The sequence below is a fragment of the Mytilus californianus genome, unplaced genomic scaffold (genome assembly GCF_021869535.1).
Source record: "Mytilus californianus isolate M0D057914Y unplaced genomic scaffold, xbMytCali1.0.p SCAF_3, whole genome shotgun sequence".
Lineage (NCBI taxonomy): Eukaryota > Metazoa > Mollusca > Bivalvia > Mytilida > Mytilidae > Mytilus > Mytilus californianus.
This window is the reverse complement of record NW_026262679.1, coordinates 54,336,124-54,362,660: the sequence shown is the minus strand read 5'-3', so window position 1 is coordinate 54,362,660 and position 26,537 is coordinate 54,336,124. Positions and strand designations below refer to the sequence as shown.

At 32.7% G+C, this 26,537-nt stretch overlaps 1 protein-coding gene across 1 annotated transcript; it reads right to left on the bottom strand.

Annotated features, from left to right (window-relative positions):
- Positions 1-6,611: 6,611 nt before the first annotated feature.
- Positions 6,612-24,335, bottom strand: LOC127734899 (regulator of nonsense transcripts 1-like). The gene is made up of 23 exons (XM_052244930.1): positions 24,010-24,335; positions 23,006-23,163; positions 21,816-21,905; positions 20,593-20,802; positions 19,906-20,118; positions 19,161-19,333; positions 18,819-18,917; positions 17,755-17,863; positions 16,898-17,105; positions 16,336-16,482; positions 15,713-15,916; positions 15,185-15,328; positions 14,332-14,545; positions 13,830-13,947; positions 13,301-13,457; positions 12,417-12,559; positions 11,963-12,005; positions 11,140-11,271; positions 10,769-10,841; positions 10,042-10,206; positions 9,386-9,513; positions 8,708-8,824; positions 6,612-8,341 (listed from the first exon to the last, which is right to left on the bottom strand). The coding sequence occupies exons 1-23, from the start codon at positions 24,181-24,183 to the stop codon at positions 8,222-8,224; spliced, it is 3,339 nt and encodes a 1,112-aa protein (XP_052100890.1). The 5' UTR covers positions 24,184-24,335; the 3' UTR covers positions 6,612-8,221.
- Between the last annotated feature and the right edge of the window lie 2,202 nt (positions 24,336-26,537).

The following is a 26,537-nucleotide window of genomic DNA, read 5'->3' as shown; positions in this document are numbered from 1 at the left end:
GGTTAATGGATCGTAACATACTTCACAAACTATAGACTATTTAGACACCTGAGAGTTTTATATTGAATTAATTCAGGAGTTGCGGAGGAAAAGACCTTTGAAAAAGTTTATGACTGAAGACGGAGAAAAATGAAGACAAAATATAACTAGAGGCTCTAAAGAGCATGTGTCGCTGACCTTGGTCTATGTGCATATTCAACAAAGGACACTCTCCAACATTGTAGACAGGAATAGAATTCATGACAAAAATCTCTGTTTTGTTGATCTTGTACTGCTGATCATTTAGTCTGTTTAGTTTCTCTCTATCTTCTTTAGTTTTTGCTCAAAACACAAAAGAGGGTACAAAACATATCCCAATTTATGGGCAATCACTCCTATAAAGAGTGACAGTATACTAACTATATTGGCAAAATTTGACTTGTTAGTAGATCTAGACTTGCTGATCATTTTTGTGAATTAAAGTGTCTATTTATCTAATATAATTTCTATTACATAGAGCAAAAAAAGTGGTAAAAATCGTCATAAAAGGGTAATTCTAATAAGGAGATGTCGGACCATTTCCTCCATATTGTCTTACATGTAGATCTTGTCTTGTTCATCATTTCTGCTGATTTAAGTTTCTATCTATCTATTATAATTTTAAAGATATAAGGCAAAAACGCAAAAAGTTGGTAAGAATCGAAGGGCAATAACTCTAATAAGGAGTCGTTTGATGATTTTGACTATGCAGACTTATTTGTAGAACTTGTCTTGCTGATCATTTTTGCAATTTAGAGTTTCTCTCTATCTATTATAGTATTCAAGATAAAAGGTAAAAATGAAGAAAAAAAAAGGGTAAAATTTGGCATTTAAGGGCAATTACTCCTATATGAAGTCGTCTGACAGTTTTGACATATATTAACATTTGGTAGAGCTCAACATTCTGAACATTTCTGCTACTGTCAGATTATCTCTATTTATGACGGTTTTCAAAATAATAGACAAAACTTGCATTTTACCCTTATGTTTTATGTTTAGCCATGTCGGCCATCTTAGTTGGCGGGCGGGGTCATTGGACACATTTTTTTAAACTAGATACCCTAATGATGATTGTGACCAAGTTTGGTTAAATTTGGTCCAGTAGTTTCAGAGGAGAAGATTGTTGTTGAAGTTAACGGACGGCGACGGACGCCAAGTTATGAGAAAATTTCAAATAAGAAGATGTGGTATGATTGCCAATGAGATAACTCTCCACCAGAGACGGACTGACGTAGAATTAGCAACTATAGGTAACCGTACGGCCTTCAGCAATGAGCAAAACCCATACCGCATAGCAAGCTATAATAGGCTCCGAGACGAAACATGTAAAACAATTCAAAGTAGAAAACTAACAAACGAATCTGATTAAAATACACAGGAACTGTATTTTAATCAGATCACTAACGGCCGGATTTATGTACAAAACAATTAACGAAAAACAAATATGATATACAACAACAAACGACAACCACTACATAAGACATTCCTAACTTAAGACAGGCACATATAGAGGGGTTACACATGTTAATAGGCGTCCAACCCTCCCCTAAAACATTGGACAGTGTTATAACAGAACAACACGCAAAGAACAAAACTGTACAAAACAATAAAAGAAAAACAAATATGATGAACAGCAACAAGCGATAATCACTCAATGACAGGTTCCTGACTTTTGACAGGCATAGAATGTGGCGGGGTCAAACATGTTAGCGGGAACCCTACCATCCCCTTAAACCCGGGACAGAACAACACGTCAAGAACCAACTATACAAAACAATGAACGAAAAACAAATACCTTATATATGATAAACTTGCCTTGAGACAGGCACAAATAAAATGTGAGGAAGTTAAACATGTTTTCGAGTGCCCAACCCTCCCCTATCCTGAGATAGTGGCGTAACAGAACAACATAAGAACAAACTATAACACAATGGTTGAAAAGAGCTTAACTTATCTGATCGATACAAAGCACAAAAACAACTAACATAAACACAAAAGACACAAAGTAAGGATCTGAGAGTACTGAAAAGATCTGAAAACAGTCCGAAAAAAACATGATAATGCAAAAATGAATGTTAAAATATAGGTATCGACATAATGTAGAACCGTGAATGTAAATATGTGTAAAGAGATAATAATTAGTTGAATTTATTGATAACAAATCGATATTCATACCGATAAAAACAATATTAAAAGATCTAATTATAGTGTTACCATGGGTTTTTGTACCAGATGGACCAAATATGTAGAAGATACCAGAGGAGTAATCAAAACCCTAAGTAGAAGAAAACCATGACCAAAAACGACGAAGAAAAGCCATGACCAAAAACGACGAAGACAAAATAGTCTACAAAACACCACACAGAAAACTGAATCTTAAAGAATCATCCAATGGTTTCGGTCATATTGAAATTTTTGTAGATCTAATATTGTATTGCTGATTTTTATTGTTGCTATAAACAGTTTCTACCCATTTATCGTCATTTAAGGGCAATAACTCGTAAAAAGTTATCTGATAATTTTGGTAAACATAGGAATTAGGTAGATCTTGCAATACTGATCATTTTTGTCTTATCAGATTTAAAAATTTTTTAAAGATATAAGACAACTAATCCATTTACCCTTAATTTTTTTTTTTATTTAGGCCACGGGGATATGTTGGTTGGCTGACAGTTATTAAAAATATGAACTTTATACTAGGGTACCATAAGGATCATTCGCCCACAGTTTGGTTGGAATTGATTCATTAGTTTCAGTGGAGATCTTTTAAACGGTATAGGACGGACTCCAAAGTTAGTCAAAAATTGTCATCTAAGCAAAGTAACTCCCTAAGGAGTCATCCAGTTGTTTCGGTTGTATTAGCATTAATGTAGATATTGTATTGCTGATCATTTTTGCTGTTCTGCATATCGGTTTCGAGATAATGGACAAAATCAATAAGATCAGTCTAAAATCGTCATTTAAGGACAATAACTCCATAAATAGAAAGAAGGCAAATCTTGACATTCAGACAATTTTTGTTCTGTCAGATTTTCTCTATCTATAATGGTTTTTAAGATATTAGATAATTGATGCATTTAACCCTATGTTCTATGACCGTGTTTGTTGAATGGCCGAAATAAAAAACACATTTTATACTAAATAACCTAAGGATCATCGGGCCAAGTTTGGTTAAAATTGATTCATTAGTTTGAGCGAAAAAGATATGTGTAAAAATTCACGACGGACAACGGACACCGGACGTCAAGTGCCAGCAAAAGCTAACATGACATTTTATGCAAAAAGCCTAGTAAACAAGTCAGCCAAATGAGTACTAGGTAATTTACCAAGTGATAATTCACAATTAAAATTATATAAAAAATTGATGCCAGGAATTTAATAAATTCCTCATTGCGTTAGGCTGTAGATTTAGGCATAGGCGCTTGGATTTTGACTTCCCATGTTGGCTCATGGAAATGGTAGGTTATATCCTCGAAAGGAATATGTTAGGAACCTTTGTTAAAGTGTCAGACCGTTTGTGGTCGGAGCGATTTAATTTTATTGAAACAGAGAAATTCATCCGAGAGCCACCAAAAATTTCAGTAGGAATGCTGAAGACATCAGGACATGGCAAGTGTTTTTTTTCATTAAAATTGTTTCTGTGGTGCTGTAGAGCATTTTTGGAAATAATTCAAATTTTACTTTTCACCTTTCCGAGTTGTTTAAATATGTTTGTTTGCAAACTGAAGCTTGAAAGCGAGCATGGTGATCTATAATTTTTATTATATTTTTGAAAAATAACATGTTAAAAACATCTTACTGGCAAAGTATAAAATAATTCTGTCACTTTTGTGTATACCCCATACAACCTTAACATACATAGTCCTGAAGAACATCTTAACACTGTATCATGAAATTTAGGTCAAGTTCGTATGACAAATTTCAGCCGCCAGTGGCGGATCCAGAACTTTTCATAAAGGGGGGGGGGACTGACTGACCTAAGGGGAGGGGGGCCCGCTCCAGTCATGCTTCAGTGATCCCCTATATTATCAACCAAATTTTTCCCACAAAAGGGGGGCCCCCTGGATCCGCCTATGGCCGCTCATGTACATCTAACCAATCCACACTCCAAATATTGCTGACATAATGTATAATTATGGAAGAACAGACACCAATCCAGAAAACTTGAATTAATCACTCGAACATTAATGAGTTCAAGGTCAGGTGACAAAAATGTTTGACAAGATCACATTATAAACCATATCCATAAAATGTATTCAAGAACAAAATGAACCAGGTTAACTAACAACCGACCGATGAACCATGAAAATGAGGTAAATGTAGTTTGAAACCAGACCAGATGGACATGAACACCTTACAAACATTCCCTACACCACATGTAGATGACCTTTTGCTTATAGTATCTGAGAAAAAATACAATTATGAAAACTTAACCTTGATCACTGATCAATGAAATGAGGTCAAGGTCAAGTGAACCCGGTCTGAGGGACATATAGATCTTGCAAAGGATCCCAAATACCATATATAGTTATCCTATTACTCATAATAACTGAGAAACACATATGACAAAGAAATATAGTTTTTTTATCAGTCCCTGAACAATGTCAATGAGGTCAAGGACAATGGACATGTGGCAGACAGAAACTTCGTAATATAAGGCATCTGTAAAAAAAGTATGAAGCATCCAGGTCGTCCAACTTCTGCAGCCATGTTGATGTTATATGATGCAACCCTGCTCTAAGAGGGAGGACTGAGTTGAGGGAGATAACTCAATAAAATAAATCAATTTCGTCAATTTTTAATCATTCATGTGATACAGAATTAAAACTAGAATTAGATGATCTGGTGATCACAGAAATCCCTTTCCTTGCAGGAAAACTCTTTAAAACGGTTGATGCCAAAACCGAAATTCAAATTGAATGTGGCCTGCATATTATGTTTCATAACAATGTTAAATTCTAAAAAGATTTCATTAAATAGTACTTTCATTATAGCATGGAAACCATGATTTTTTTAAGGTAACTAAGGGGAATAACTCACATAAATTTCAAAATCAAACTTAATATGTAGTTTATGATCCATGGAAATCATGTTCAAAGTTCTAAAGATTTGGTTGAGCAATCCTTTATCATACCGAATAAAAAATCGAATTTTTAAGAAATGTAACCATCATAATCATATTTGACATATAATAATTTATGATCCAGGATATTGTGTTACAATTTCAATTGATTTTGTCATGTGGGACTTTTATTACCATCCAGACACCAAAATACCAATTTTGAAGGTAACCAAGAGAATAATTCTTGAACGGTAAATGTAAGAACCTTCAAAGTTGAACTTGATCTGCAGTGTATAATCCATTACGTTGTGTATAAATTTCAGTCAAGTATTACTTTAATAAGGGACAGTCTATACTAAGTATAGAAAGTCCCTGCTTTAATTTTCATTAATAAACAACAACAAAATTTGTTAAAGGCAACTAAAGGACATTACTCTAACAGAAAATATCAAAATTACCATAATCATACTAGACATGTAATGTATGGTCCACAATATTGTGTTAATATGTCAAAAGATTTGGTCAAGTGGTACTTTAAGTATCATCCTGAAACCAAACTTGTGATTGATTGACTAGTGAAATATGAATAACTATATTCCTGGTTAAATAATCTGTGCTAAATAGATGACTGATTGTTGTTTAATGTCACTGTCAGCACTATAGGCCACATAGTGTTTTTATTGGTGGAGGAAAGCTGGAGAGATCTATGGACTTCAGCAGGTAAAGTGACTATCCTAGTCAAATAAGATTGGAGTCGAATGACTATCCTAGTCAAATGAGATTGGAGTCGAATGACTTTCCTAGTCAAATAAGATTAGAGTCGAATGACTCTCCTAGTCAAATAAGATTAGAGTCGAATGACTTTCCTAGTCAAATAAGATTGGAGTTGAATGACTATCCTAGTCAAATAATATTGAAGTCGAATGCACCTACTACATGCTAGGTTCAAACTCACCTCAGCATAGACAGGCTAATGATACAGTAGATCAACTACTTAGACACTCCACCACCAAGGCCCTGTGTTAGAGGCTTAGAATATATTTTTGAAACAGATGTTCCAGTGATTTTAAAGACTTTATATCCTTTAACCTAGATCCACCTCCTTAAACTGTACTATACTGCAGGCAATCCAACACTTTTCAATATTTATGTTAATTTCCCAATGTCTTCTTTGAACATTGCTAAGACCTAAAACCAGCATTGTGTAATTTTTTGACCTGTTAAATTCAATTGGTTCTTATTTTCAATTTTGATGATAAAAGTATGTTTCCAAGACAATGCTGCTTACTTCAAAATTAATTCCTTCTGTCTAATTACCATGGTTCCTATGCAGTACAAAATAAGTGAAAATTTACAGGATATAAAATTGTGATTACTTTCTTTAATGTAAAATATCTGAACAAGTCATTGCTCATGCTGTATTTGGTTTCAATTGACTAGGACTTAAACCCAAGATCTACCCATCTCAAGGTGAGCATATTACCATGAGAATACAGTGGCAGTTTTCTACAAAAAGAAATTACACAATAAATTTTTCCGTTAATTTTTATTAAGCAAGCTCATTCAGTGTTCCATAATAATTTCCTCAAATTACAATAACATTTTTAAACTAAAGTTACACATTTAATAAAGGAATTAATACCATTAAAAACCACAGAGTTTGTCTTTATTTTCAAGAATGTTTTCAAACAAGTGTCAACTATCTTGATCAAATAATATACATATAAGTAACCTTTATGAGAAAGTGAAACAGCCTATTTTACAGGAGTTTTGTGTACAAGCCTAAACACATCTATATTAACAGAGTTATTTCCCTTAGATCAACCAACTACAACTTTCCAGAAAAATTATTGCAATGTATTACTACTGTGTAGAAATTTAATTGGGAATTTTGAATGGATAATAAAGAAATAAAATAAGAATTTCAATTCATATGAAAATTTCGTCAAACAGTTTATATGACAAGTTAAAACATGTTTTAATAGTGATAAGGTGCAAGACATACAATTCATCATTTCTACTTTACATAAATAACTTTAAGGTCAAGATTGTATATGACACTATATATAACATCATTACTCAACAAGTTTAAACACTGTGCATCAACTTAAGTGCGAAAGATCTTCAAATTGGTGAAACACACAATAGATAAATACAAATATTTTTCTTTTTTTTATATTTGTTTATAACCCACTTCACAAATCGTAACAAACTTTACAATAACAACTGTCCTTATACAACATGTCAATCATTATCACATTTCGCTTTCAAAAACACCTATCATAGTTATTGGAATCAGTTGTTTGAATTATGGGCAAGTCCTCTTCAATTTCAAAATAAGCCAGTTTCTGTTTCTCTTATAACTTTCTGATCTGATATCAAATGAATTTATTATATAAATTTATAATTTCATATCTAGTTTTCAGTTCCTTATAAATGTCTGTCCTTGTGAAATATATTTTGAATAGGCTGAATTTTCTTCTTAATACTCTAGCTCAGATGAGCTGAATCTTCAGTTAATCTCCTGTCTTTCTATTTTCCTTTTGAATTTTATCACCATAAAAGAAAAATAAGCAAATATATACGTTAGAATCTTTTTCTATTCCAAATCTTTTATCTTTTTTTTACACCATAGGATGAAAAAAACTGATTTACACAAAAAAAATAAAACCAATTACAATTACATGCACATTAAAATAATTGAAACCAAGCAAACAAATATGTAACCATATAATGATACAAGGGGGATACGGAAAAAAAATATACATACTAGTACTAACTATAGATTATTTCAAACATTGGATCTGGTAGCAAAAATGTTCCAGATAGAAAAAAAAATCATGGTAAACAAAATGATTCGTAAAATAAGTAATCATCATCGGTTTCCACAGTTCACTGTTCTGCAGTGTCCGTTGTCTTCGTCAGAGTCGATTCGAGCACCACCTGTTGACAAACATGGCTGGCAGCTTATGTGCCTCGTGTTTGGAGGTTTCTCAGCACATTGTTGTTATGCCAGTGAAGGCGGCTGGGTTTGTTTCAGGTAGGCCCCATACATACAGACACTACTCCACACCGTATCATTTATTTATGTTATTTGTCCATTGTTTTGCTCCAGTGTTACTGCTGTGCTGCAGTTCTCACCTAGTTAAATGGACCCTGGGATAGCTGAGAAGCATAGAACATACGATCTCCCTGGTATGTAGAATCCTGGGAAAGCATGCCATCTGCTTGAGACTTGAAGTCATCAGCTAAGTAGCTATCCTGTTAAGACAAAAAGAAAATGTTAATCTTTTAATATTCTATGTTGAGAGTTTTCTTTAAGATTTCTTTTCTATTCTTTCTTTTTTTTTTTTTTTTTTTGCTTTTCTCTGCCTTTTCTGCTTTTATGATTTCCATTTTCTCAAGTGTCATAATTTGCTTTCTTATTTTGTTACAAAAATACTTTTATATAAAGCCATTCAAATTTTGGAGTTAAAAAAGTTAATTATTCCACTGATTAAAAATTACTTAAATTTTCTATTTTATTGGCCTTTGTCAAATACTTGAAAGATGTACAATCAATTACAGTGCTAACAATAACAGGAAACTTTCAACTAATAAATATTTGTAAAATATTGGGAAACATACCTGTGACAGTTCAGGTTGTGAGAGACCTGAGAGTCCAGGCTGACTCATCTGGAAAGGCTGACTCATCGACAATTGTCCTTGGGTCAGAGGACCCTGAGAGAACGACTGGCCCATCTCCTGAAATATTAGATTGTGTTACATTTCATCATTAAAAAACATATAACTTTCATTTTCACATACAGTATAGGATGTTTAGTAATTATGACTTATTTCTATATCTGTCCATATGTTTGGCTTGCTTATATACTATTAAATATTAAGATTCAAACATATGACCTGGATTCAAACATGATCTTGTATAAATCAGTTACAAAAAAAGTAATAAATGCTACATGATTTAACCAAAACTGGAAATATTAAGGCACATGTCTATTTCAACATTATTGAAAAACCATTAAAATTAAATCATCAACACATATTAAAGTTTTATCCTATTTTTTTGGAAATTTCTTTACACTCTAAATCAAATGCTTTGCTAAACGTTTTCCCCCTCTATCTTGTAAAAGAAAGAACACAGGACAATCTCATAAAATACTGGTAAGAAGCCCTATACCCAAGGAATATCACAATTCTGTTGTTCTTGATCTGGACTGTGGCTGGAAGCCTTTACCTATGAAATGCAGTGTTCATACCTTACAGCTAAATCCAGCTATCACTCTCCATTTAAGGTGTACATACCTGACTAGCTTGACTCTGACTCATATTCTGACTCAGGGGCTGTTGTACTTGTGTGTTACTGTAACGAGGAGGTTTCTGTCGACCACCTCTACCTTTGTTGTTGAAACGACCTGGCATCACCTTGTTACCTATAATTACAATAATAGAAGTTAAATACACAAGTATACATAACTTTTTTATCACATACAAAGATCAAAAAGGTCAACTTAAAATTAAATCATTGAAAAATATTGTATTTTTCCATGAAATTTTATTTGCTGAATTTTGCATAAAATGAAGATAAATGTTATAGTGATTTCAGTGTGCATCACACATGATTTTGGAATAACCATCACTAGGCAACCTCAAGACAAACTATTGGGAAATCCAAATATATAAAACATCTAAGTTAGAAAGAGGGCCTAAAAAGAACACCAAAAGCAATCCAAGGTCATCTTTGCTTGAGGGAGTTAAAACTTTAGTATTTGTACAATTATGTAATTTATGTAACAAGAAATTTACACACAAAATGTATCATTTAAATCATGCCAATGCACTTAAGTACTGGTTACTGGGCAGATGGTACCCCTAGGGATCGAGAGTCCACCAAATGGGGTACAATCCAAGTGGTAGTAAATAAAACAATGTGTGATACTGTAAAAGAATCAAGGACTGACCCATATGCATTGGTGGTTGTCCATTGAAGTTCTGTGGCATGGCTGGTGGTATAAACATGTTAACTGGTACTGGCAGATTAACTGCTGGTCCAGCATAGGCTCTCTCTGGTCCAATATAACTCATCTGGTCATGGGTACGTACAACTGGTTCCCTGTAAGCTTGACCTAAAAGATCAATGTAACAATAGTCATTTTATTACTGTCTACATATACAGAAGAAACAAAAAAGCCTGAAATCTTTAAACATAATATTTGTTTGCTGGTTTATGCTCTAAGTTATAAGTATTGCATGTCAGGTTAACCAAGGCTAAATTATAAGTCATACTTTTAAGTCATTTTGAAGTCAATGGAGGAAATTACCAGAAACAACAATGGCTCCCTTAGAGAAAAAATATGCATCCAGAATGTGATTCCTCCCCTTAACAAAGAAAATGAGACATAATATCAACAGTTTAATAAAGTAACATATTTATTTCTATAAACATTGGAATCATGTGCAAAACAAATAGTATTTGAGACATTGTCAATAATTATCTACAATAACTTTACTGAAAATAATGGGCAACACAAACTTTGAAAAAACAAATTGAAAATGCAAGGGCTAGAATCACACTCACTTTGCCTAGTGTGGTGAGCCCTGGATTATGGGTTGCAGTATATCAAGCACAAATTACTAAAGTTATTCTCCTGATACAAGACTTACATGCTGTTATTAAACACAACTTACTTCTATCATACACACTTCCTGGTATCAAGACTTCTCTGGCATCAAACATGATGTTACTCATAAATCTTCCTCCCTGTAAAAAAAAAACAAATTACATAAACAGGACATTCTCTTATGCATGTTAACTTGAGTTTTCCTAGTTGGAAATTGTGAAGTATTGTTTGACTTTTCATCACTTTTTTTCTGGCCATGGGAACTGCCACCAATCTTCGACTTAATTTTTGATTGACCACTGGCTTTATTCTTAATTTTTTATTGTGTACGGTTTTTCATTACTCTTTAAATTTTCATCTCTTTTGAAATGCTGCACAAATGAAGAAAAAAAAAATGAATGAATAATGTGATTTAAACAATATCATTATGCTACTAACTGGGTTTGAGGTGTTGACCAATTTCCTTGGCTTGCTGAACTGTATCATGCTCTCCTTCAAGTTGTTTAATGGTCCCTCTACTAAACATTTTTGCTCTTTAAAGTAGGTCAGTAAATGGTTCCATAGAGGTTGCTGTAAAAATAACAAAAAGTTAAACCAATCATTATAAACTATATAGTAGGACTTTAATAACTGGATATAAAACAGTTAGATGCATGGTGATACCCTTCAATTTAACTTTACTTGTCCAAGTTTGTTCAACAATAAAATAAATGCAGTTATATTTTCTAAAACAATTTGCACTGATTTCTTTTATTTCAATGATATGCATGCATTCAAGCTTTGTGAATCACAAATAACAATAAAAATTGTTTTGGGCAATGGCTGATCTCAATTCTAATTGGCCAAATTCTCAATGTAAACTTCTATAAAATGTAAATAATTTGCAGTACAAAATATAATAAGGGGCTATTTTTTAAAAGGGCAAAATACCCTCCAAAATGTTTCCGTTTTAATATATAGCAATGAATGACAGGTATTGAAAAAAAGTTATTTCTTTTTTAAATATATTAAGCTTTGACACAACAAATAAAGAAATACTGCTTAGTTCAGCAGCTCTGTGATATAAGAATGGTGTAACCTTATTCAACTATCTGTTCTCAAAGTGAATAGATGTAGAGAAGTATTTACATTGGCATGTGGTTCTGTGATCATCTTGCATGTAATTCTCATATTTTCACATAAATAAGACTTGTATATCATACTGTTATGATTACATTCAGATCTTACAATGTCAAATAAATTTCTCTATACAGAAACTTACCTTGGAAAGAACCTTTGGGTTTCCAACTATGATTATTCCAAATCTAAAAAAGAAAACAATACAAGTATTTGAATATATCAGGACACTCATTTATTAATTCAGCACTGATGAACAAGTTCAAAACTATAACAAAATTCTGAATAAAGTCCCCTAACTCTCGACTCAAAGAAGGATGTCAAGCAATAAGAAGTTAACGGAGTTGGAATAACCATGTGCATGTTAAAACCTTTTTTCGTGTCTGAGCAACTATTATCTAGCCAGGCTATCTGCTAACCTATTGTTATTGTACGTCTGTTTTCTCAAAGGAGTTGGCAGTTCGTGTGGTATGTTGTACTATCTTATTTTGGGTAATTTCTGTTACACAATACATCGTTATCAGTTTATTTTACAGGCTTTATTGAATAAGAACCTCATTTTGGCGACTTAATTTATTCAGAAATCCCAATAAACTTACCTTGCTCTAGTAAGAGCGACATTAAGACGTCTTGGGTCGTTAAGAAATCCTATTCCTTGATGTTCATTAGATCTTACACAGGAGAGTATAATGTAATCTTTTTCTCTTCCTTGGAAAGCATCTACACTAGCAACCTCTATTTCCTGTTAATAGAAATTTGATATGCACAAAAAGGTAGTAATATTGTAAATATAAATACCACAAAAAAGACAACCTATTATCCATGAGAATTAATTTTTGTGAGTTTTAAGCCATATACATCTGATATTGAAAGATCAAGGTTTTCTTCTTATTTTACTTCCCTTTGGTTTTTGTTGGGGTTTTTGTGGGGGATGGGGACATTTCCCCGTAATAGAATGCAAAAGCTTAAGGAATGTTTAAGTCATGTTGCATATAGATACATTAAACCTTTGAATTCCTTCTATAGATAGTCTGCTTCTGCCAAAAACAAATCATCAGAAACTTTTAATAAATGGCAGTAAAACCTCCATGTAAAAACATGAAGATAAGTAATAAATTTATATTTCATTGCGGAATGTGATCATTAGAATCTTTGAAATCGTTAAATGTAATTTTCGTCAGACAACTAATTACAGTAGCTACAGATAAACTTTCCCAGTTTGTTTACTAGTATATCATTCAATGACTATTTCCACATAAGTATCATCCCCGAACATGTGGTGGTAATTAATGAATATCAAGAAATGCTGAAGTAGATATTAGGGGCTGTAAGATGTAAGACCCTCTGCTCATCAATGAAGAAATTTCAGCAACTGTCAAGATGGAGAACAGAGATAAAATCACTGTTCCTCTAATACATAACTTCCTAGTATTTAATGAGACATTCTACATATATATTATTTTCAACTTCTAATTTTACCTACCTGATACAGTTTCTTGTTTAGAGATCCACTGTACTGCATGTACTGGACAATATAAGCTCTCTGTCCTTCATATGGTGTTATAATACCTATCTGTTCTGGCTTGATGTTTGATCGAAGAAATCTAGTAGCTATCTTTTCTACATTTGCTGTTTCAGTCCTGTTAGAATGGTAAACATTTTGAAAGATATATACATTATCTAGTGCAAAAAGAAAATCATTAGAAGGTAAATTTCTTTGAAAAAAAAAGGATTAAGATTTAGGTTAAGTGAAAATTGATGTTAAATACAAGTTTTAAATGTATATACAGTCTCCAAAATTGCTTCTATGGATGGTTCTTAATTCTCAAAATGCCTTCCCTGGGTACCATGTATGTTTTACTGGAAAAACCCTAGCAATAAAGAAACGATTGTTTTTATATTTATTTCCTACAATTTATTGAGATTTTTGTTTAATGTACATATATTTACACACCATTATAATACTTCTTTACAAATGAAATTTAATTTTTACAATGCAAAACAATGAATACCTGTTTAGGTATGAAGTACCCGAGCTTGAAATCTCCTCCTGTCCAGAAGTTGTATAAAAGAACATAGGTTTGTCTGGCTGGGGATATGGAATATCCAAATTCTTCCTGGTACGATCAGCTGAAAAAGAATAAATATTATATTTCACAGATGAATGTATGAAAAATAATATTTCAATTAATGTACAGATGTGTGGACACCTAAAAAGGCTCAAAGACAGTTTAATCACATCTGAGAAAGGATTGAGTTTCAAATTTTTGTTCACCCTAAAAAAATCAAAATTAAAGAAAAAGTCTTGAAAAATCATTGAACAATTAGGTACTGTGCAAATAATGTGACTACATGAGTAAGGCAATCATGAGTATTCCAATTATGATATCAGTACATATATCTGTATCCAGATTTTCCTGAAATTGCAGTAATTAACCTCACATTTGTGTCCTTTCTTAAAAAAATTGCAATAATAAATGCATGCAATAATTTTTGAATAATCAGGTAGTTTACCTGGAGAGACACCATTCTGTAGAGATCCCTCATAAAAGATGTTGGAAGGGAAGGAACTCAGTGCTGGGTGCATTCTGTATTGGACTTGTAGACGTATTGGTCTTATACCCAGAACAACAAGACGTTCAAACAGTGACTGGGACAGACCAGCTCTGGCTGCCTTTTTACACATTACTACAGGTCCTAACTGACAATGGTCTCCAACAAGAATTAACTAAAAATAAAAAAAAAAAAAAATTTTATAAATAAGACATCAATTGTAAGCAACTGGTATAAAAATTAAGTGACTTGTATTTTGTTGTCAATACAATGGAATTCTATATGACTGTCATACAAGTGAGAGGTTTAATAGCTATAAAACCAGGTTTAATCCACCATTTTCTACATAAGGAAATGCCTGTACCAAGTCAGGAATATGACATTTGTTTTCCATTCGTTAGATGTGTTTGAGCTTTTGATTTTGCCATTTTATAAAGGACTTTGGGTTATGAATTTCCCTTGGAGTTCGGTATTTTTGTTATTTTACTTTGCATTGATTAAACAGCTGAACTTTTCGACAGTGTACAAAGGACAATGAATGAGGTTTGCTTGTTCAATAGGTGAACCACAAAATCAAAATCATATCATTTTTGTTTTATTTTTAGAGTTATAATTGTCAATGTCAGACAATCAAATAATGAAGCAGGTAACAAAAAAATGTGTATAATGCAAATTTTCAATTAAATCATGTAAATTTTGTTAAAGTTAAAAAAACTATTGCATATAGAACCAATTTAACCAGGTACAATGCCTATAACTAAAACAGCTTATAAAGAATTCATGTTTGAGTGAAACTGTTGATTGTGAAACATACCTGTCTACATCCAAGGACAACTGGGATCATACACTCAGGTTCTGTAGCCTGTGTACTCTCATCAATCAACACAGACCTGAACTGCATCTTAGACAGACGTGGATCTCCACAACCAACACATGTAGCACAGATCACATCAGCATGCTGTATCAAAGAAATCAAAGTTAATTTTCAATTTGATATGCCAATCTTATTCTTTTTTTAATTTTTAAAACACATATAAAACAATTCCAGTTTACATTAAACGATTCTTTTAAAACATTTTATTTACAAGTTCCAGTAAAATTTTCCTTTTACTTTGTTTCTTGAGAGCACTGTTCCATTTTTTAAACAAAAAGAACATTCCCTTTTCATTTCAATTGATTATTTAATTTACAATTTATTTAAGATCTGTCACAATTTTCACAAAAATATCTTGTTAAAATACATGCGCATTCAGTCATGAACATTTCAGTAACTAAAAATCAATTTTTAACACCAGATATTTTGTGAATGGAGCCACAAAACATTAAAGGAGTTAGTATTTACCTGTAGAAGTTCCCTTTCACACTGTTTCTTGAGAGCTCTGTATCTCTTCTCGTCAGCAGAAGACAGTTCTCCTGTCTCATCCTTCAGCTGCTGTAGCTTGGCTAACTCTGGTACACTGTCCATGTTTCTGATCTGGTTGTGTAGAGCCAGGAAGGAAACAGGAGAGTCAATGGCCTCCCTACTCTTAGCACATAATCTTACTACCTGAAATTTAAAGCACCATATTGCTATAAAAAATCTGAATAGAGTATTTATAAATGTCAATATCCAACAGCCAGCAATAATGTTCAATTTCTGCAAATTTTATACAAGTTGCATGGGAGTATTACTGATAATCTGAAATCTGAATCCTAAATTTTAATATTTCAAATTAAACTTTATAATCTTTCTTACTTCTTTTGATTTATCTTGTATTTCTTGTTGTATTCATTATTCATACCAATAATTTATTCTTCAGAATGAAGCTCCTTTAAAATAAATGAAATAACAACATATTTCTTTTAAAACATGCAATCCCAATACTTTTTAGAGAATGATCAGTCCAGTCAGTGGTTCACAAACTACACAAAAAGCCCTATTATCAATCAGCACATGAGGTGTCAATAATTGACTCCATTCCTTACTTTCAGTCCAGTTTTATGAATCTTTTCAGTGAGTTGATCTACAGCAATGTTTGATGGAGCACACACTAAGACCTGTCCTTGGTTCTGTTTGGCCAGATGATACACTATGGTGGCTGAAGTGACTGTCTTCCCTGTTCCTGGTGGTCCCTGTAATAGAAAAAAGAGGCTCAAACTAAAACTTTTTTTTCCATCATTGCAGAGTACAACTGTTCTCAAAAAGCCTTTTAGCTCATTTCAAATATTTACCAGTGCAAATTTTTATTAAAAAATATGAAATGATGAAATTAAAGCCAGTAGATATCATAATTTATCAAATTTAAATGCTCTCCAATGAAAATCTCTTGCATATTATATCCCATTTTGCAAGGACCCAATAACAAACCATTCAATCATTTAAAGTGCGTCATTCTCATAGCTGTAGCTGATTTTTAATCCCCCCTTCATCTTTTAGTGTTTATTTCTAAAGTAATTTAATGACAACACCAGATTCCAAAATAATCTATCGAAATCTACATTTACAGAGAGTAGCTCACATAATTCTATGAAAGTCTAAGAAATATACCTGAATCAAGCTGAGTGGTCTCTGGAGAACTGTCTTGACAGCATAAACTTGTGAGTGGTTTAACTCTGCCAAACTTGGTGCACTGAACCTCTTTGGTAACTGACACTTAATGACGACATCCTCTACCTCATGTCCCAATAACTTGTGATAGATATATCCCCACACTGAGGTCTCATCTACAGCAAAGGTCTTCAAACCAGCCTGCATCCTACAGTGAGATTAAGAAAATAGATTTACAGTTTGGAGGCAAACCATGTGACTCAGTTGCTTCTAAATCTGTACAATGAATAATATTTCCTTATATTGAGGTTAAGGATCATAGTTAAGACTGCCAATGGTAAATCTACATTATGAATTTATTTATAAATTAGATCAAATGTACACAAAGACACCATTGTTTTCAAAGATACAACTACTGTGGATTCGTTTATTTTCGTGGGTACCAATTTTTTGTGATTGAGGAATATTTCTATTTGTTTTCATGGTTTTGACACATTCTGCAAACAAGCCTATAGAATTTGTGGTTCTACACCAACAAAATCAGCTAAAACAGGAATCCCAGGAATAATAATGAATCCATAGTATTGTGTAATGATAGTAAGTTGATTTTTCATTTGATATCTTTGACCTCTTCCATTTGAAGATCAAACTTTGTGGTACAAAAATCTCAGTCAAAATCTTATCTTAAACAAACATGCCTTCAATGGTACTTGTACCCATTATCAAATGATCTTGAATTAACAGTTTATTAGTAATATCTACAATATCCTTGTATTTTGTGGGGGAAAAAAACCAACCACACAACTGCTTTAAAACTCTTAAAAAGTTGACACCTATGCTTTATCAACAAGACTTACCTATCAAATGAAGTAGATTTCCAGACAAAGTCAACAACAAAGTTATGTGTACATTCTGTAGGTACACCAGCATTACTCTTCAGCTCTATAGCTACTTCATCACTGTGATCTGGTAACTGGTTAAGGATCATTTTTAAAACAGTATACAGTGACTCTTTATAATACATTGTGCAGCCAATCCTATTGTACATTTTCATATCCTTTATATTCTAAGATTCCATTTTCAGGGAAATTTTGTATTCAAGCCATTCCAGTATTTTTATTGCTATTTTCCTTTTAAAAATCTTTTTATGTGAAATTTTCATATCATGATACTCGCCTAAGAAAGAGAAAATTATGGCGCACGTGACTTTGTAAATGTAAACATCAACAATGTCATATGCAAAATAGTGTTAAACAGATTATCAATGGTATTTCAAACTCAAGGATGTTTCTCAGCCACATCTCATCTCAGGGATGTCCCCTTTCGATGAGATTGCAGCTTAGAAACACCCTCTGGTTTGAAATACCATCTATAACCTATAAATATTTACTAATGTTTCACCTGTTACTGTGCTTTTTGCAGTACTGTATGTCATACAAACATTACTGAGTTAAGTGCTTACCCTAAATTGACTTTCATAGTGCAGTCTTCCTTTTACCTTTCAATATTTTGCTGATTGAAATAAAAAAAAGGGGGGCTACGTACTCCAAAAACCAGTTCAACCAAACTGCATGTCATAGTCAAGAATCTAATCAGTGTTTGTCTCTGCTTTTTATCGTACTGTTCTTATCTGTAATGGAAATTGTTGACCTAAAGATGTTCAGCGACTCAAATATTTTTGACAGCAGATGTCAAAACAGGATTTACAAGATATGGGAACAAATGAAATGAATAAACACTATCTGCTCTTTGGTTGGGTTGTTGTCGCTTTGACATATTCTCCATTTCCATTCTCAATTTCATCCCTTTAACTACAAGGTTTTATCAACAAGATTAAATATAAGAGATTATAAGACATTCATACAAAGATTGATTTCCCTTTATAACAAATATCAACTTAGTAATCATTTAGAAAGGATACTATCTGGAATCTTAATGACATGTCCTACACCAGACCATGGCTTGTGTAGTTCTCCCTGGTATCTCAGTCTCAATTCATCTCCATGCATCAATTTCATCTCTGAAATGTATCATAATTATTATTGCAGAAATAATCAACTTCATCACTGCAAAGTATATAATTATTATTGCACAAAAATTATACTTGACCTCTGCAATGTATTATAAATATTGCACTTTCTTTACTCAAATCTCTCTCTTATTTCGTATATTTTTCTGCCTCATTGTCTAAAATGTAATTTATCTCGTTTTTGTCAAAGAAAAACAAAACTCCAAGAAATAATAAATAAAAGGGTAAAAGTACCATCATTAGCTTTGGGAAGGTGGAAGAAAGCAATTCTTTTCTTATTGAGACCAACATCCCATCTCACGACAATGTTGTCCTGGGTTTGGGACTCCTTCAACTTCTTATCATAGTCAGCTTCTAACTTGACCAAAGGACCAAATATATTCTGGTACTGGTATGCATCATCATACCTAAAAAACAAACAATCATTAAATAACAATAACAATGTAATAATGTATGATGGGAACCAACTATTTGCATTTATTTAAATTTACAGACATACAAGTTAAGTCTGCTATGGGATATCTGAACTCAACATAAATAGCAAACATGTTCACAAAACAGGTTAGTTTTAATTCTTGGTAGCAATATACAGTTTAAATCGACTCACAGATATAACAGAAATAAAAATTAAATGTTTCCCCAACTACCCAACTATTTGAGATGACAGCATACAAATCAACTTGATGTATTATACCTTCTGACAATCTATGGTCTTATAATTATAGTTAGGTGTTAGACTCAAGTCATTCCTGTTTCAGTTGTTGCTATTGTCCTTTTCCTTGTGTTCATATTTGTAATATTGTGATAATATAGGGCTCTTTGATAACTTTTTGTGAACATCACTAGCTTATTTAGTAGACAATTTATTATATATATAATGGCATTTACTATAATTCAGTTGCTTTTTCATTTTTATCCACCCAACATCCTTTTTATTCATATGTTTTCATCTGAGAATTTCAAATAACGTTTTCATTACCTCAGTAGAACTTGTTGTGGCTCCTCATCAACTCCTGGCTTTTCCAGATCCTCTAGAGTAGCGTCAGGGTTATCTTTCCATAGTTCTTCTAATTTGTTGATCTGCTGGGCTGTAATCTGACGACTTCTCATCTGTTCTTGGTCTGATGGCACCTTAACTAGCCATGACAAGAACTGGCGGTCCTGTATCAAAGGCTGCCACTGGTTTGGATCCCTGTAATAAAAACGGAAAATTTTTAATGATTTTTTTATAGCCTGCTATGCATCATAAAAATCCCTTGAAGATAATTCTGCCCTCTAACAATACTGTTTGTAATGTTGAAAAGTCTTATTTTATTTTTTGTCAGAAATCAGGTCTGAAAAATTTTGTATTTTTTTTTTTCAAAACCATATCGATCTTAATAGAGCAGATCTGTTAGTCAGTACGGCATAATTGAGGCACAAGAACTTTGTCTTAATAAATTGTAATTTACTAGAAAAGATAAAACTGTGAGGAAATGTAGTCTTCTAATGATCGCTTGAAAAGTAGTATCTGGTATCCATTTTTCATGATGTAAACTTACCGAGCTTACATCTTCTGACTATGGATAATCACATACTCAACTTGGACAGCATATCACATGGTTGACTATAAACCACCACACAAGTGCAAGAAAAAAACTTTTTCAAAAGTAACAGTTTTACTTACCAGTTCATATCCTTAAGATTGGACAGAGTAGCACAAGGTTGTCTACACAACAAGACCACAACAGAATCGGCCTTGGCTGGTATAAAACCCAACAAGAAGACATTCCTACATCCACAGTTGTAACATTCCAGTATTGTCTCTCCAAGGGGTCCATCCTTATGCAGTGTCACTTCCTTTGCTTTGGCCCTGACTAAATGGTTGATAATGTGGCTGCAATTACACACATATATCATTTATCACATTATTATTGGTTAGATATTGACAATAAAACAGATACAACCAATTGCAAATTTCTATAGATTAAACAAGAGGACTTTAGTTGGTTTACCCATCAAAAATTCTGAAATCTTACTGGACGAATAGCGTAGAAATTATACCATGGTTTTTATTAATGCCAATAATGTAGATGGTTGAGTATCGCAATAATAAGAACTCACATTCTGATATCTGACACAAAAAAATATGTATGAAGATTTTTCAAAAATTGAAATAATTAATTGTGTATTAATTTCTGAATTTAGAGTACATGAATAACTTATCAACTCAAATGTTGAAGACAAATCTTTTTTACAGTTTGAGTGGGTAAACAGTTAGCAAAACTTCTACATTTTGCTTCTCCCCCTTTCTCATCAATCTAATGATGTTAAAGACTATAAAATCATTATTTGAATATGCAGGTACTATTTTCTGTTTAACATTATGACGCTTTTCATGAATCAATCTAATGTGGTTAATGATAACCTTGGATCAATATTGATTAATGAATAATTGTTTCAAAATTTAAAAACTTTTCGCTGAGCTCTAAATGTAATAAATCTATCACCCTCCTCCCCTATTTGTAGAGATTTCCCAAAGTCATTTTTTTGCTGTAGACATATCCACTTAAAACACTTGGATCAAAAACAAGAAAAACATGTGGACAATGCCATTAAGCTTTCATTGAAATCTAGCCACTGTGCACAATACCATTACATATAAAATTTCATTGAAATACAGCCACTGGTTTAGGAGAAGAAGGGGATATCAAGTGCAGATGAACAAAAGAATGAAACAAATTCCTGACCAAACCAGCGGATCATTATAATACTACCCTGCTTCAGGAAAAAAAGTGTGTAAAACTTTTTCTAGCATTTCTCATTTAATTTTAAACTGTATATCTATATTTCAAGTAAAATCTTGATAATTACATCACTTTTAATTTCATAAATGACTAAAATACAAACCTTCCAGAAGTGTTACCACGGCCATTACAGAACCATTTCTTTGTACTGTTACAAAATACTACACAGCTTGGATCATGAATTCCACAGTATCTATAATAAAAAATCTTGTTTAAATATGAACAATCAACAGAGCAGCAGTTGTAACTTGTACATTCATCTGAAATCAGGTTGGCAAATAGTCCCCAATACATGAAGCTGGTGCACAACTTCAACATACAGTCAAACCTGCCTTAATGGTCAATTTCAGACCACTCCAAACATTTTCTTTATATAATCTAACTGTTTTTAGCTGTCACCTATTTTCTGCACGAATTCATCATTTCAACTTTTAATTACGGCCATTTGAATGTTTTAAATAACAAAATAATTATGATGAAATCAGTATCGAAGTCAAAAGGAAGGTCGAAACCCACTTGCAAAGGAGATCGCGCTATAGAAAATGTATTTCTGAATTCCCCGTGTTTCACTTCTGTCAAATTCCATTGAAAACCGTATCAACGACATTTCTTCACAAATATTAAAATATTTCAAATTTTTCTTTAAATTTACATTACCGGAATCCACCATTTTTTATTTTGCTGCTCGCAAGTACGATAACTCTGCCGATTGAAAACACTAAAATAATTTACCGGAACCCCCGCACAGGTGATGTCGAAATCGGAACTTTTTCGAACCTCATTTAAGAGGTCACTTCTCTTGAGCGGTCACTTTTGATATTTCCCACGTGTGACTGCTTAATACATATACTGGTTTGACTGTATATGTGTAATCTTCCTGTTAAATCTCAGGGATCTGGGTTGAAATCTGTAGGAGGAAATGATTACAAAAAACTTGTACCCTCTTTTATGTTTTGTTTACATTTTTTTTGTACTGTTTGTCTTTTTGGTCTTTTACTTTTTTTGTTTTTTGCCATGAAGTTGTCAGATTTTCACCTTATGAGTTTGAATGTTCCTTTGGTATCTTTCGCCTCTCTTTTACAAATATTTTATCTCTGCAGGTTTTTAGAGAAAAGAATTGCCCTGGAAGATATCATTACATTGTATATATGTTAAATAAAACTGCACTGTTTCTCCCTAGTCCCCCCCCCCCCCCCCCCAAAAAAAAACAAACTACTAAATCATAATAATTCTTTGTATTAAAGCTAAATGCTTCAAATATCTACATCTTTTAATAATGTTAAGAGAACTTACGAGCATGCATGTTTGGGGAGATCTTTCATACAAAACTGTTCCTCTTCATCTTCCTCAAAGTTCAGCTCACCTACTCCCTGTGCAACATTATTAACTTTCACATCAATGGTACCTTTAGCATCCACATCATTAGGGATACTGCCATCTATACCATTCACCTGATAAATATTATAAACAAACACATCTCAAACAGATAAACTTAATTTCTTGTTTATAAGAAAAACATAGGTCTCAATCTTCTCAAAAACATAAATCAGTAAACTCCGTGAAAATGGAAGATATCAAACAGCTGATACCAAACAATCCTTGTCCTTGCAGAAAGGTGCACTGTACAAAACAATAGAAAATCTGTGTGGTCTAAAATTTTAAGTTTAACAAGGGTCCTAGTTCTAAGCTTTGAATTACAAAAAATTACGTGGGAAATATAAAATAAACTAGATAAAAGGCAATTACTAATAAGAGAAACTTTACTGGATTGAGACTTTCAGTTTCAAGAATCTAATAAATTCTGGGTCATATTTTCAAAAGTGTACACCCTAACGATGCGATTGACTTCCAACGTCTCAATCAATTGAAATAAAACCAATGATGTGGCACAGTTTTCATTTTGTACCAACAATAAAATTACCCATGGTCCTTAAATTCTGCAACGGCTATTAAATTTACCAACATCTCCTTACTCTTTTAACAGTTATAATGTTTCTTTTTCTGGATTTTAATTTCATGTTTACACATTAAGTTAATGATGAGCAGTGATATTTTAATGACTATAGGTGTTAGTTGAGACAGCTCAGTGCTGGAAGGATGTTTCAGTTTTTGAAAGTGCTGGATAGAATGAATATAATATTAATGAATGTAATACTTTGTATATTTGAATTATCATATACACTTCAACGCATGAATGAAACTCGTTGAAACTGAAAGTTAATCAAGTTTGCACACGTGTTGCATACTTTCGTTCCATGACGAGTTAAACTGATAAGAAAACTGACATGCTTATTTACCTGGCTTTGATTAGAGTCAAGCTGTGATGCTTGAGTTTGAGATTGTGTCTGAGACGGGAGCGTAAAATCGGTGAAATCAAAATCAGTTCCTTGCGTGTCGGCCCCAAGGAGATCCTCCTCAGTTTCGAGGAATGTCAACGTTTGGGAATTCGGGGCGTAAGCGTCAACACTCATTCTGGCATCGTTAGATTAAAAACGGTTCTTTGTTGTATCTGTTAGGCTTGTTGACTTTTAATTCATGTCAATAACGGGAAATAATTGGTCGGAATGTGTTTCCTCCTAACTCATGCCATTTGTGTCCAAGGCCGTTGACGTCACTACCACAACAAATTTTGATGACGTTCCGGTGTGAATAAAAGAGAAAAACAAATTGGAGAATCAGAGGACTGAGCCTATATTGGCCGTATTCGGCCTCTGAATAACTCAAAATGAAAAAAATAGATACTACTAACTATGCAAACAATTGGTGCCAAACATATGAATTATGATAATGTGTTAGTCGTTTCATAAACATATTTCTTCAATGATGTACGAGACAAATATATGGATTTTTATCATGACTGTGGATAAATTTCTTTAATCTTACATGTTGTATATATATATCTGAATCTTATAATTAGCTAATTCGTTTTTTAAATTCAAGTAACTTTTACTTTGTTTGAAATATTCAATCCAGGCATAGTGCGCGATATGTAATTGAAAAATTGCAATAAATCTAACGGTTAAAGTCTCCTAACTCTAGAATGAAAAATCTCAAAACCTAAATGAGCACAGTATCTGTCGTGAAATAGACGATTTTCTAATTCGTGCACTTTCTCTTAAATTTCCTATGTCACAATGCTTATTTTATTAGGCCACAGCAAGGAATTGTATATTTAAAAGGAATGGAAACGCGGCCGACTTCAAAGAAAATTGTATGATGCATCTCTGACTTGGGTGGTGTGTTAATTACATCCCGTTGCTCTAACTGGCTCATTACTTATCTGGCAGTAGTTATTGAACTTGGTCATTTAATCATGAAATGAAACAAGGAATTGTCTATTTAGATATACAATTCCTTAAATGAAATAAACAAAAAAAAACAACCTTAAACAAAGTTGCTTCTGAAAAACATTTTTTTTCTTGTACCTCCTCTTGATATTTCACGAAGGTATGCAACAATTAAGATCAATTAATAGATGAAATCTGACATTATACGAGTTTTTAAAAAGATTTAAGGTAATGCAAAAAGTTAAAAAAAAATAACTTTTCAATTTTGGAATATGACTGGTACAGAAAAGTATAAAAGAAGAAGTACGTGAACAGATGTAGTATTTTGTCTAGATAAACGAACTTAGATAATAGGTGTTATAATAAACACCGGTATGGGATATCCAATTTGCAGGTATAATCTATCATGTATCATTGATAAGCTAATTTTTGTCGTATATATATTTAAGCAGGAACCGTGTATACTAACTATAGGCTGTCCCTGATTTAAGGTGTCAAAAAGAAATCACGCCGAGCTCACCTGTTAATAAATGCTAAATTATGCCGTGGTGCAATAAATTTTTTTAATTAGAAACAGTTAAAACTTTCCGATATTCGCATATTATTTATTTTAACACCGAAGGAATATTTTGCGACCTCTAGATTACTGCTCTTCTAGAAAAAAGGAAGGAACTGTGTTGCTTTGAGCTTGTGGTATTTTGCTGCAAAGCTTAATAATGGCAAACTGCAATACTAAGCAACGATTTAGTATAAAAATAGTATTTGACAAAAAAATAAATGATTAAAATCGTGTATAAAACGGCACAATAAATCCCAATCGGAAGTCTTATATACATTTCTTGCCTGTAATTTCCGACTTCGTCGGTGTGGAACTTGACTGAACAAAATGGCGTCAATGTGAACTATAAACATGGGATTTTGAAAAATCATAGCAAATTCGTATTTATCACCATTTTCATAAAACCAACACTATGTGATAGAAAAAGGATTAAGCTTTTAAGTTGTATGTCAATGTCACATCTATTTCAAGTAGTTATTTAACCCTTACCAAAATACGAAGTGTCGATGTATTTATTGACGCACTACTTCAAATTTTCAACATGTTTCGAAATAAAATCATTTACATTGTACCAATTACATTTAGCATTCGTAATTTAGACCAAACTGTAGGAAAATATCCCTTCTTTAAAATGATATCTCATTTTCTCACTTTGTTCTTTCTACTTTCCAATATTTAAAAGAAATCGTAGTACACTCCCAGATTGATAGACATATTTTGACAGAATAATGAAATTCAAAACTGAAATTTCGAAAAATCGTAGAAAATTCAGAAAGTTTACCAGAAACTTAAAAAAAAGGCAAAATGATAGAATAAGGTTTCAGCTTCATAATGATATCAACTGTTTTGTTTTGCACTTCGTAGTTGTAGAGCTTTTAGAAAAAAATCAAAACACAGTATTTTTTGTTTTGTAATCCGGATGAAACTCGCTCAAGTTTCAAGACCAAGGTCTATTTTAATGAGAATGTACATAATACAA

What these genes read in the sequence shown, in the direction of transcription:
- LOC127734899 (XM_052244930.1), bottom strand. Translation starts at nt 24,183, where the DNA reads ATGAGTGTTGACGCTTACGCCCCGAATTCCCAAACGTTGACATTCCTC. An exon ending in AAATCTACTTCATTTGATAG is followed by an intron (nt 17,106 to 17,754) that starts GTAAGTCTTGTT and finishes ATCTCACTGTAG; the next exon opens with GATGCAGGCTGGTTTGAAGA. An exon ending in ACAGAATGGTGTCTCTCCAG is followed by an intron (nt 13,948 to 14,331) that starts GTAAACTACCTG and finishes ATTCTTTTTCAG; the next exon opens with CTGATCGTACCAGGAAGAAT.